Source organism: Echeneis naucrates, chromosome 23 (assembly GCF_900963305.1).
Source record: "Echeneis naucrates chromosome 23, fEcheNa1.1, whole genome shotgun sequence".
Lineage (NCBI taxonomy): Eukaryota > Metazoa > Chordata > Actinopteri > Carangiformes > Echeneidae > Echeneis > Echeneis naucrates.
In genome coordinates, this window is record NC_042533.1 from 7,662,748 (window position 1) to 7,676,525 (window position 13,778).

Sequence of the window (13,778 nt, forward strand, 5' to 3'; positions counted from 1 at the left end):
ATTGATAGTCATGGTCTATTTCAATGTTATGTAACAGAACTGGAACCAGGAATTATATATCTGTACCAATGTGAACATTTGTACATACTAGTCTATAAAAGGCTTCAGCGTTCATTCTAGCATTTTTTTTTAATCGGTCTTTACTAGTGATCTATTAAACACCAAGTAAATAATTAACTGTGAATTAAAGAACTATCATTCTTGTCAAACAACTATACTTTGTGATGAAGGGATGCTTTGCGCTCAAAGATTCAGGTGACTTATACGAACTGTCTCTGACTTGGTGAAACTCTAAATTGATTTTTTTTTTTTTGTTGTTGCTTTTTTTATCAGTATTGTTCACAGATAACTGTTTTTCGACCAGAAATGTAGTTCGCTACTCAATTACTTGTGATTCTAAGTCGAACCGATGGATTTGTTGTTTACAGCACATTCATCATAAGAGCACCAAAGAAAGTGTACAGTATATATACAGCCCAAAGTGTAAGGCGTAACATGATACAACGGTGTAGTGCAGATATTTGTTTTCAGTCCAGTTCGTGCTGAGTCCATCCCTTTCATTCATATTCTATGGTTTTATGCTCCATTTCTTTCCACTCAATTCATATTCACTTCGTTCAGTTGAGTCTGTAGTGTTTCCATTCCACTCCATTCAACTCTAACGTGATTTCAATTAGTCCTTTCCAAACCATTTCATTCCACTCAAGTCCATGTTGTTGTTCTCTGAGACCAGCCCAGTGATGTTTGAGTCAACTGGATACTTTTTTTCAAAATAGTGTTGTGTACGTTTGGATTCCCCAATCCAATATAGCTTCTTTGTGTTTTCCTCCTGCAAACTGCCACTACTGCTGACGCACTGCGCTAGTTTAATTATCAGAAGCCTTGCTCCCATGTGTGCACCAGTATATGAACTGCACGATGCAGCAGATATAATCAGTAAACCAAGTCCTGTGTGTCTATAGGCAGTGTCAGCCTAGTAGATGAATGCTGTGTTTAAATTATCGTACAAGGGTTTCTATGATTAATTAGCTTAGTCCTCGTAATTTCACCAGTGACAGATTTTGAAGGTGACTGGCATCGATTATTTGTCCCCTTAGATTTGCAGCACAGAGTTTCCAATATATAAATATTATTTATGACGGCCAAACACATTTATTGTCAGAAACTGTTATGCTAATTTTAAGAGAACTTACTCTGACGTAGTCTATTCGTTTGGATGTTGTACATTGGAAATATTATCATGAAGAGCATAAGAAAGCTCATGTTTCTGCTTATTGTTTGTGCCTCATAATTAGGATTGTTAAAAGAAATTAATAATAATAATAATAATAATAAAAAACTTGTGGTGAGGAACCAGACATCAGACAGGTAAAGACACCATCCCAACTGTTTAAAGATACTTAGGCATACAAGGTCTACACAAGGGAGGTTTTTAAGGTTTCAGGCAGAATTGCTAAAAATAGGTACTGACCCTGTTTTAAGAGCACCCCAGGGCGTGAGGGAAAAGAAGATTTAGCTTTTTGTTGGCTTTCCTGGGATATAAGGGTTATACAGTTACTGTAAATATACAGTGTTATTGTAAGGACTGAAAGCTGAAGACACGAGACACTGGCTGAATTTGATGATTCAGTATCTAACTATCTCCATGCACCCATTTAAAGATATGACCAGACTAGGTAAGGCAGATCTCTCCTAGCCAGGTTTGAGAACTACTAGCCACAGCCGTTAGTGAAATCTCCATCTCTAGTTGGGGATTTCAGTTTAGCAGTTGGAGCCGGCAGGTGTGTAGTTGCTCAGTTCCCTGCGGATGGTGCTGAACGGCGACAGCTCCAGCTCGGTGGTGCACTCGTGTTCGTTATCGTCGCTTGCCGTGGCCGAGGAGGGCGCGTGGTTACAGCAGCAGCAGCAACAGCAGCAGTCGAGGAAGGCCCTGCCCAGCGGGCGACACAGGAGAAGGAGCAGCGCCGGTGTCACGGCAGCCCGACAGAAGAGCAGCAGTTGGGAGAGAAGATGGAGGACAGACATGGTGTGCTCGGGGACGCCAGCTGCCATGTACGCGGAAACTATGTTGCAGATGTTCTCAGGCACCACACACGCACCGTAGACGATTGCCAGCGCCACAACGGTGCAGTTCATTTGGCTCTCCAGCCGGATCTGCTTCTTGTTGCTGCGCACACTGGCCTGCTCTGCACGCCGGATCTTGCGCGCCGTTACCAACGAGCACCCAATGGTGAAGAGGGTGGGCAGGCAGAAGTAGCACCCGAAACACCACCACAGCCGAGCTCCCTCGTATGTCAGGCCCAGCACGTAGAGCATGTCAGGAAGCGAGGTGGATATCCTGATGATACAGCGTTCAACAGGAGGCTCGTCTGGGATTCCCGTGTCTTCTGCCACCAGCTGGCGAATGAGGAGTTCTGGGAGGGCCAGGAGAAGGGCACCGATCCAGATCACGGCTAACTTGGCGGTTGTAGATGTGCAGTTCTCTATCATCTCGTAGTACATCTGGACATTGGTGGCTGCACGGAAGCGGTCGATGCACAGGGCACACAGTGTAAAGGTGGTCACACCCAAAGACGCCACCTGGAGAAGCAAGCAGGAATCTCTTATCAGGATGGATGAAGGTACAGGCACTTTAAAGATAGACTTCCCTATTGCATTATAAGGTGACAAAAAAATTATTATAGATCTTTACTGTTGTATAGTTTGGGGGCATCAAAACAAGAGAGAGCCAGCAGAAGCCCATATGAAATTCACTGACGGTGCGTTCAAGCTTTTCAGGTCCTTGGTCTTAATAACAAGCAACTGACCAAAATAACTCCAGTGAAGAAAATGTGTGACATTAACAAGTGAGCCATCAGCACTTAAAAAAAATAACAATAAAAATAAAAGAGCAGGGCACGCAGTAACGGGTTGGCCTTTAGGTGCACATGGCACAGCTGTAATTAGAAGCAACAGGAGCACAATGGTAAGCTGCTATCAACACAGTGTGGCATTTCTAAGTGTGTGTGTGTGTTTGTGTGAGAGAGACAGTGGGAACACAAAGCTCTGCCATCTTGCATTCACTGATTCAAATGTGTTTTCACCCCCAATTCAATGACACTACTAAATAACAAAATTTCCAAATATTCCCCTGGTTTCCTGTTGATGTCTCACTCTGGCTTTTACGTAACAGCTAATTAATTGGCAGTGGCACCACATCTCCTTACGTATATACTCTGCAAAATTGTCAGTGAGCACACAAATTTCCTGAGCATGAGAAAGCATCTGTTGGATCAATCGTCATTTTGGCAGCGTGGGCACCTTGCAAAAAATATGCCTCTGCAGCTGGAGTGTGTGTGTGTGTGTGTGTGTGTGTGTATATATATATATGTGTACAATTGTGTCCTTACATGAACCAGTTTCTTCAATGATTTTGCTTCTAATAGCAAATCTGCCAGCGTAGCTACTGATCCCCACCCATCCTCCTTCCTGTCTCACCTTGCTACTGTCCGTCTCTCACTTTTTATCTGCTCCTCTCTTCTTCCTCCTCTTCTCTCCTCATCCTGTGCTTGCCTTTTTACACCCCCCCCCTCAATTCTTCCCTTCATATCAGATTTAATTACAGCAGCCAGCTTCCCAGATGGCCCTAGTGAGCCTCGGCTTTAGTGCTCTAAACACATACTTCCTGGACAGATATAAATGTACACACACTGCAAGATGTTCTGTGTGTTGAGGTCTGGCACACACACACACACACACACACACACACAGATACACATAGTGTATGCACACACACACTGACCCTCTGACACACATGGAGGTTGTAACTCGGCTAATGAAGGGCGGCCACATGGAGAAGTGAGGGGTAAGAGGGGTTGACCAACTGTCCACAGATAGCGATTAATGTGACTCCATTCTGGACCAGGAGTTTGTTATCTGCTGTCATGCCACATTCTTGTAACTATAATTGTGTTTAATTGTTTTGAAATTTCGCCAAAGCTTTGCAGTCATTATTCATTAGGTATTTAAGTGGATCCATTTTCACAACAAAGTGGAATTGATTTAAGCTAAAATGGTTATGGGGATGGCTTATTCAAAAACTGGATGGATTTATCCATTAGGCGGTTAGAAAATGTGAGTATCCCGGACAGAATTTGTCATCTTACAGCAGCAGACCTGTTTACTTCTTATTTGATTGATGTTCACTGAGTGATCAGAGAGAATTAATATTATTTTCACTGTTATCTTTACCTTAGCATCTGTGTCTTCTGTGAGGGGCAAACAGATTTTCCTTCTGCTGCGAGGGAGAGCAGTGAGTGAAGACACTGTCAATGAATGTCTCACAACTAAACATTGAATATGCGCCTTTCGACCCTGGTTTAGATTTGAAAGTTCATTACTGTAGTTACTGTAGTATTACAGGGTCACGTTTGCCTGGCCACTGGTTGTGACCAATTGGCAAACATCACGAGAAGAAAGAAAGAAGCTGAAATTTGTTGTGTAGCACTGAGCAAAATATACTGTGCCAAAATTTTCCACTGCAAGAGATTCCCAGGGATTTGGATTTGATAAATGGATTCGGTGTGGCAAAATGTTATTGAAACCCTTCTTTTGCAGTTTTTGGATGGTAGTTTATTGTTATATATGGAGTTGTGTTACTTATCCATATTTTTTAAAAAGGATTCTGACAGTCTCTTCTTGACTCCAGTAAGAATAAGACACACACACAAAAAGAAACCTCTCATCTGCAACATGTTGCTGAAATAGACCCAGAACAACTCACTTTATTGTCTGACTCATCTGTCAGTGTGAATACCATTCACCGATATTGCTGTTTTCTATTTATTTCTCAATGCACACAATAACGCTGTGTGTTAGGGATTTATTTGAGCATTTTAACTCAGAATAGCTGCTGGATCAAACCGTTGCGATTTTGTGTTGCCAGTCTTGACAGCTGAAATGCCTTCATTTGCCCAGGTAGATTTTTTTTTTTTTTTTTTTTTTTGAAGACACATGATATCTGCCTCTGCATGTGACACACCATCTCTTTATTCTATTTGATGGCTGTGTGCAAACACACAAACTATCAGTGCACGTGGACAGGTGCTTGCACATGGGGAATTTTTCATAGCTCCAACAGCAGGGTTGGAATGGCTTTAAAGGCTGTCATGGAAGACCAGGAGACCCAGCTTTGATCAGAGCGTCGGGGTGGGGACCAAGGGCAGAGCGAACAAGCATAGCTTTGTACTGCAGGGGAGATGGGAGAGCGAGTGCAACAGTCAGGCCTGGTGCAGCCATGAAGGTCTTTGTGTGTATTTGTCGAAGGGGGTTATGCAGATGAGGGAATGAGAAAAAAAGGACAGAGGAAAAATGGAAAAGGAAGAACAAAGTACTGAGTGGGTGGGAGAAACTAAGAATGAGGGGAAGAGAAAGAGCTGAAAGAGTGAGAGTGACTGGAAAACAATAGCAGAAGAATACATCAGTGAGACAGAGTCAACCCAAAGTGACAGGAAGACAGAAATAAGCCATGACTTGTTCTGAGTGATTCTGAGTGCCAATGTTAATGTGGCATTTCACCCAGACATCTGTCTTGCCCCTGTCATGTTCCCTTTACCTGCTGGAAGATAACAGGAAATGGGGCTTATGCAATATTAGTAATTAAAATGTATTCATTGCAATAATGTGAAAGAATACCAAGATAAATGATTTTCTGCCTTTTGTGCTGTACTTTCCCTTTAAGGGAAAATTTGCCTTGTTGCTAAGACGATTAGATGGGAGGTCCACCAGGTCTACCAAAATTGTTTGGTAGCCTAGGTTAGCTTAGCATAGTTTATCCAACCAGAGAAGATACAGCTAGCCTGGCTATACAGGAAATAGTCTGATCCTTTGTTTAACGTTCGACTGCATTTTTTCCCCAAATTGTTTTCTTTTTTAGGCATGCAACCTTTCCATTTCTTGAGAAAACAAATCCATGTAATACAATGCGATACACAGTTACCTGTGAACGGTGAGGGTTGCTATTAGAATATATTCCTTTTGACCTTAAGGGAAATTTGCAAAAACACTTGTGACCTGACTATATGGAACTTGTAAAGAAACTCAGTACAGTTTTTCCATGTCATGTCTTCTATTTCTTTTCAACCTTGGATTTCAAAAAGGACACAGGAAAAAAATATCTTTAATACCTAACACATGTTTTTCAGATTCTGGCCATCTTTGTGCACAGCAGGTGAGGACATTTTCGCCTGCTGCTGTTTTTGATAATGGCCCATTAACTTTTTGATTAAAGGTCCTGTGAGCTGGTGGCACAAAGGCCTCCTGTTTTTAATTGGCTCTTAACAAGTGTTGATGGAGCCTGTGTTGCCATACTGTGACGACAGCCACTGTCAAAGGTAATAGGTGTTATCGGGTGATGAATGGGCTAATGTGGAGACACAACAGCACACATCTACACTTAGTGTCTGATAGTAATGAGCCAGGAAGACAAAGGGTTATTCAGCTGCAGTCCTTTTTCTAGGTTGAGTGTGTGACCCACTGCGGGCTCTGACAGACATAACTCTAACCAGGAACCCTGCCACTGACAGCCACCATCCGTCTAACAGTAGTGGTGTATCTGGCAGGGAGAGAGAAGTGCTTTTGTTTAGCATATGTGAGCAAGTGTGTGTGTGTGTGTGTGTCTTTGCTATCCGCATAAATGCAGAATCATTAGATTTAGCATTTCCTTCCGGGTTCGTATCAGTGATCAATGAGGATGGTGTGTGTATGAGTGTCTGTGTGGGGGCGGGGTGATAGCAAATGGAAAGGTTGAGTCCATTTATGTGGGTGGGTGGAGATTCATCTCTGATGATGTTAAGGTATGGAAGTTTGAAGGGTGATTATGGCCAAAAAGGAGTCAAGGGGAAATTTGGAGTTCACACGGCATGATTGATGCAGTCTTCTTCTTTCTATCCATATTATTATATTGTTATCATGGCTTTGTGCAACCTCAAAACTGATATCATTTGTTCTGAAGCTTTATCTTCTTTCAGTCTCTCAGGCCTTAAAACAGATCTTGTGACTTTGATCACTGGATGGAGTTGTTCAGTTATGATGGCGGATGTATGTAATGTCTTGTGATGGCCTCAAGATGTAGTTGACAGCTTCATAACACGTTTATTTAAAAATTGATTCGGAGCTATCAACGGTGTCCTCCTCAGCAGATTAAGGTTGGCCAGATATGGAATCAGATTTTCCCTTGTTTTTGAGAACTTTAAAAGAAAAGCTCAACATTCGAGAAAAGACAACTCTTTGCTCTTTTGGAGGCACTAGAACTGATTAAGACTGGAAACCTCTTTTCCCTAAAGCTCAATAATTAACATGCTATATATCTTTCAGAGAAAGAAGGGACTTTATCTACTTTTCCAGTCATGCCATTTTAGTCTATTCTTTTCCAGTCTCAGGCCGAAAAAATTCTGCCATGGACCATAAATAGCTCCTCCACACTTTCTCTTCTTGCTCCATTCTTTAATTACATTCGCAGCACCAATCGACACAGTAGTGCATCCTCCTCCATTCTGTTGCTCTGTGTGTCAGCCTTTTTGTGGTGCGTCTGAAGCAGTTAATTCCAGACAATAAATTCCTCCTCCATTAAATTATAGCCTGACCTGTGGCAGATTTCCCCTGGACAATAAAAAATTCATTCAGCTCTCAGTGCACAGCAGCTGCAGCAAAGTCTTATTCCAGGTCATTGACTCCTGCCTAGAAGTGTTATGTTTGTGGCAACACAAAAATGCAATAGCCTTTATGTTCTTCTCTATTCTGTCTGCATGTCTGATTGGAAACACTTCTTTTTCATTTCACCAACGCACCAAAATAGCCAATGACTGTCATATTTGTGTAGATGTAATTGATCAAATTGATAATTATGAAACTGCTTGTTGTATCATTGTGGTTCATCATAAAAAACATACTGTCTATTCATGCACAGACAAGGAGTTGACTGCATGGACTCACCATCATGCATTATGTAGAGCCAGTAATTATATACCCTGAATAATTTACATATCTTCCAATTAACTATCATTTGCATCCCTAATAGATAAGCTTAGAATGCACAGGCCACCAGATCGAGTGTGTGTTTTTGGACTTAAGTTGTGTTTATGTTTTGCATTGATAGTGTCTATACAGTAACTGTATGTGCACCCTAAATTGTGTGTGTGCAAATGCTTTCTAACTGTTTGTGTGTCTGTCTGTATGTGTGTGCTTTACCCCTGAGGCTTACTTCTAATCACAGATAGCTGATGCAGAAGGAGAGAAAGAGAGGGAAGGAGAACAGCCGTGGGCAGTGATCAGTGGAGAGAAGGCCATCTCACCCATCTGGAGGATCAACACACCCTACTGACTTTGTGAGTGTGTGTGCATGCCTGCTGGCTACATAGTTAGCTAGATAAATAGACAGTCTATATAACTGTACGTATAGAGAGACTGAAGCTGTTCTCGTTGACTTTTATGCAGATCTCCAGAGCTTAGTGATGGTAATTATAATGTTTGGTTGGTGATATTAGCGCTTTTGTTACGTTGGATGCTAGAAAGGGTTAGTATAATTGCATGTGGTCTCTCCTGGGTTTGTGAAATGGCCTTTATTTTCCTGGAGGTTGCACAGCCATGCAGAGAAACCGAATTTTGCAATTCTGATTGTTACTTGAAAGTGTGTGGCTTTGTGCGCCCCCCGTGCACAAGTGTGAGTTGGAGCAGTGAGTGTGAACATGTCAAGCTGATATATGTGCTGCCGTTACCGCCGATTTCAACACAATACATTATTCTGGTCCTCTGTGGCTCCGTTCAGCCCAGTTCTACTCTCCTCTCTCTCTCTTTCTATCAATCTACCACTCTGTCATTTTCCTGCTCTGTTTCTCTCCATCTGCCAGCTGAAGCCCACTGTACCATAGCAAAGACGGCCTACAGTCTCTGACTGCAGGGTATTGTACAGCCCAGTAGTGTCTGAGACACGCAAATGAAAGGGATGCATATTATCAATTTTGTTGATTTGAATGAAAGTTGTACAATATTATATTTTGTGTGTAAGCCACTGTCTGTAATTATACAGCGTACATTAGCATGGCATCCAGTGGTAATCTCCTAACAGTGTCAAGACGATGCATCTTTGATGGAGTCACTAGATTTATGTCCCGTGGTGATGGCTGGCAATTTGCTTTAAAGGTTTTAAAGCAGGCGTGAACATCCTGAGAGTCTGCTAATGGAGCATCCTCGGGCTGATGTGTACAGTTTCAAAATAATTGTCAGGTGATGTCTGACAACCACATGAGCCAACAGGAGGACCTTGATGAGATGTGTGGTTTCAATTTAGTCCATTTGTGTCATGCAGCACATTAATAAACACGAAGTGCAGCACCTCCCATTAAACAAAATCAATAAACCCCATGGATTTAAAAAGAATCATATTAATGATGCATGAAAAAGTTGCATATAAAATGATTACTGTAATTCAGCATCCTGCACTTATTCTTACCCAGGGGTGTTTTAAAAGCATCTCTTTGTTCAAAGGTAACAAAATAAAAGTTTGTAAAATTACTGAATTCTGGCTGAATAGTTGTGAACGAATGAACCCTGACAAGTGACTCATTCCCCCCCTCCGGCTTATTCGACGCTTACGGTGCAGGTTGTGTGCTGCTTTAACCTACTTTCAAGATGCATCCTAATCAACTGGCAGGTGCAAAAAGCCAATTATCAGCCATTAGTTTTGCCTGAATTTGCTGCTCTGTGCATCACTGCTGGGGGCGGTTTGTCTGCAGTGACAACAGCATGAAAACAGAAGCATATCTGAAGTAACACAGGCTGACTTTCGCTCACACACACACACACATATTGTGCTGCATTCTCAAAAATTTTCCTGCCATTGTTTGCTCACATCTCACACCTAAAATTGTTTTCTCTTTGAGGTTTTGAAAATCCCATACTCCTAGTACTAGTAAACACTAAAAATGTTTACTGGAGGCAGCACCATGTGAGAGTCTGAGCAGAGCAGACGCTGTACCTTCGTACAGCCGTCTGGTTATGTACGCACACCTCACGTTCATGAAATCGCCTGTGTGTATGTTGCATGTATATATAAGTATATGTGACTGAGTATATGTCTTCATTTCAGGCCAAATGTTGACTTCCCACTGACTGAATTTGGGTTAAGTGAAAAATAAAGTCACTCCATGGGGTGAATGTGAGTGTGTCTATTAGTGTGTGGTATGTGTGTGTGTTTCACTGAATGTTCCACAGAGAGAGCATGAGCCCTAGGCAGCATTACTCTCAGGCTGACACTTGTGTGCGTGCGCACACACACACGCACACACAGACACACAAACATCAAAGACAGTGTAAACATAGACTCCAGTGAACATGTCCTGATAGATACAAAATGCATATTCATGCCATAGTAAATGCTCAGAGACAAGGCAGTATAACTCATACACACACACACACACACACACACACACTTATCCTTTTAACTACATTAACTCAACATTGATATAATGTTAAACACAATTAACCATAAAATCAAGTCACAACCCTTCAAACCACCTCAAACTTGTGGGTGTAAATAAAGTGAGTAAATGATATTTGTGGGTTTTTTTGTTTTTTTTTCCCAATGCAATAAAATAACAGGAATATATCGTGTATGTGGTCAGAGGGGAAGGTGCAATGCAATATATGAATCTTTACCATTATTGATTTGGAATCAGGGGCTGCTGCCGATGAATGTAATAAATGGGGAAACTGTGATAGTGGCTCTTTGGGTCTATAACTTCTCTATACGTTCTCTACACATGAGCTGAATGGTACCTTATGAAACTATTTTAATGTTTGTCTACTTGCAGTCTAATTTCTGGCAGAACTATCAACGGTAGCAATCTTTGACTGAAGGCTGTATCCTAAATGTCATCTTTGAAAAGCTTTGCCTGCACCTGGAATAAAATTTTATACTGAAATTGGTAGCTTCTATAGTATCACTCTATATATAAATTAGCTGTCATGTCTCTTTTTGAAAATGGCTTTTCAAAAAGCTAAACTATTCAGGCTTAAGGATGATAACGTGATCTCCTGCTCGTATTACTACGTCACTGTGAGGTGACAGCCCTCTAAGTCTTTCTGCTTCTCTGCAAGGTGGGGCCGGAGTTGAAATTTCCTCAACCTGCCTGACTATAGAAGCTGGAGAACGTCAGTCTCTCTCCCTTTTCTCGGTTTTCTCATTTCCCTGCTCCACACAGAACATCATTCACTCACTCATCACCTCAGACACCACCCACAAGTTAATTTCTTCCATTTTCCTCTGCTCTAGTCAAATTTGTTTTGGATTTGGGTTAAAATGAACCCCTTAAAGTAATGTCTTTGTCTTTCCTTATGCCAGGTTGTGACAATAGTCTTTCTAAGACCCCTGAGCTAGAAACTCCTGCTCTGCACAAAAGATGCCTTTGAGTGAATCTGACACTGGTGTAATTGCAGTGCGCACACAAAGGGAAGGTATTAACACGGTGTAAACAACCTGTCTAGCATCCCTGCACTGATGGTGAACATAGGTGTGTGAAAGACAAACAGAAAAACAAGGACAAGGAGAGAAAGAGTTAGAGTGACCGTGAGAGGGAGTGAGGCAGACAGTATGTGTGTCTGTGTGCACCTGCAATGCTTTAATCACAATGCGAGCACAAGCTACAGTGACAGGAAGCTTCTCACTTACAACCTGGTGCGTATTTGTGTGTGTCTCGTCTACATGCCTTGCGGCCTAGGTGAGGCTTTCTATCTCCCAAGCAGAAGTGAGTGCACAAGCGACAGACAGTGCTTCCTCCTGCCTGAGGGGGCATCCTATAGCTGTTGCAGTTTACTTTCTGGCCTGTCAGGGTTTGCAAAGTGGCATTTAACTCTTTAAGTGCCGTTACTCAAACAGTGAGAGCGTGATACCTCATTTTCACAGGTCCAACAGATGATGGTGTCTGTCACCGTAGATGTGTGATCACATTCAGACAAGGTGGGTGACATGTTAATGACCTCATTCACCGCCTGACATCCCTGCAGAAAGCTTTGCTTCACAACATTATTTCAGCATCCTCATAACAGTTTGAAATAAGTTAGAGCAGAAATAAAACAACAGATTTACCTCCACATATGGCACCACTTTGCAGGTGAACTCCCCCAGCAGCCAGGACTTGGTCAGTTCATGGAACACCACCATGGGCAGGCAGAAGAAGATGAGCACAAAATCCCAGACGGCCAGATTAGCCAGCAGAGAGTTGGAGATGCTCTTCATGTAGTAGTTCTGGCACACGATGCACAGGATGGCGATGTTGCCCGCGATCCCAACGAGGAAGATCACCCCGGACACGCACGTGATCGCGTAAGCGCCGTAAGTCTCGCTGGTCACCGGATAAAAGGGGTTCTTGATCTCGTCCCCGAAATCCTGCGAGCTCGGTGGGGTGATTGGCGTGGCGTCCCAGGGGTTCTCCTCCCTGAAGGTGAAGAACTCGGGCCTCCTGGTGAACAGGTCAAAGGGCAGGTCGGTGGAGGTGAGGGCCGCCGGCTTGGGGATGGGTTCCCACGGCGAGGCGTGAGGTTGAGCCAGGAGCACGGCGCTTTTGTTCGGCCGGCTTCTCCCCCTCTTCCAGCCTTTCTTCTGCTCGTCTTTTGTGCCTCTCTTGTGCCTGTCCCCCTCCTCGGGTCCCCCTCCTCCGTCCCCCCGGCCCATTGAAGAGGACTTAGCCGCATTGTAGTGTCCACCTGCTGTCGTCCTCGTACTACTCAGAACGCCATTCAACTTTATCCTCTTATTACGGTGGCGCGTCTGGTCCCCATGTGAGACGGCGTCGGGATCCTCCACGGGTGTCACTGTCCTATTCAAGTCCCGTTTGTTGTGACCAAATCGTCTCGTTTCTCCCGTGATGACCCTTTTCCAGGGGTGGGTGGAGTTAAGGGTCCCTTTGGTGATCGCCCGCTGTGCCTGCAGCTCCGCCGAGGACGCACCTGTGGCATATCCCGCCGAGAACGCACGGTCCCGGGCTTTGTTTTGGTGACTCTCCCGCAGTGACCCGTGGAAAGTCCTGGCAGAGTAAGGGCCGGCGTTGCCGTCCTCTTTAGTTCGCGCCTCTCCATTATTTCTCAGAGATAACAACACATGTGCATGGGCCAGTAACACAAATAACGTCCTGAGCTGCAGAATCTGCATGGTCCGGGGATTTGGTGAACACAGTTTAAATCCTCACAAGTGCATCCTCAAAACCTCTGTGGCACCATTCAGTCAACACCCATGTTGGGAGACAGCACTGGGGGGGCCTCACCGTTTCAAGTAAACGGCCACATTCATGACGTGAGCCCTGCAGACTTGTAAGTTGTATTCCAAATTGTTGCGGTGCTGCAGCAGCGGTGATCTCTCCGAGTCACTCCCGCGTCCGAAGTCCGGGCATCACCGAGCAGCACACAGAATCTGAGTCCGGATCCAGCAGAGTAAGGGAGACAGGGAATTGTTGCATATCCTCACTCACTCACTCACACACACACACACACTCACACTCTCTGCACAGCATCCAGCTGCGGGAAGCAGCACCTGGAAGAGAGTGTGTGTTGGTGAGAGGGAGTTCAGTGGGTTGGGTCGGCTGGCGGCAGCAGCAGCAGCGTCAATGCGGTGCAGTCTGGGTAAAGCCCACTAGGTTGTGATGCACTGGAGTAGAAGAGGAGAGAGAGAGAGAGAGAGAGGGGAGAGAGGAGGGGTGGAAACCGGTCGCTGCTCTCTCTGCTCCTTGTCCATTCCTCCTCTGCTTTCT

General features: G+C 43.8%; 1 protein-coding gene across 1 annotated transcript; it reads right to left on the minus strand.

Moving 5' to 3' along the window:
• Positions 1-270: 270 nt before the first annotated feature.
• On the minus strand, positions 271-13,183 carry gpr37b (G protein-coupled receptor 37b). Its single transcript, XM_029495704.1, has 2 exons — positions 12,122-13,183; positions 271-2,580 (listed from the first exon to the last, which is right to left on the minus strand). Exons 1-2 carry the CDS (start codon positions 13,181-13,183, stop codon positions 1,762-1,764), a joined length of 1,881 nt encoding a protein of 626 aa, XP_029351564.1. The 3' UTR covers positions 271-1,761.
• Positions 13,184-13,778: the final 595 nt, after the last annotated feature.

Bases quoted from the DNA above. Each gene is read 5' to 3' on its own strand.
- gpr37b (XM_029495704.1), bottom strand. From the start codon at position 13,183: ATGCAGATTCTGCAGCTCAGGACGTTATTTGTGTTACTGGCCCATGCA. The intron at 2,581-12,121 runs GTAAATCTGTTG...TTGCTTCTCCAG, and splicing joins AAGTGGTGCCATATGTGGAG to GTGGCGTCTTTGGGTGTGAC.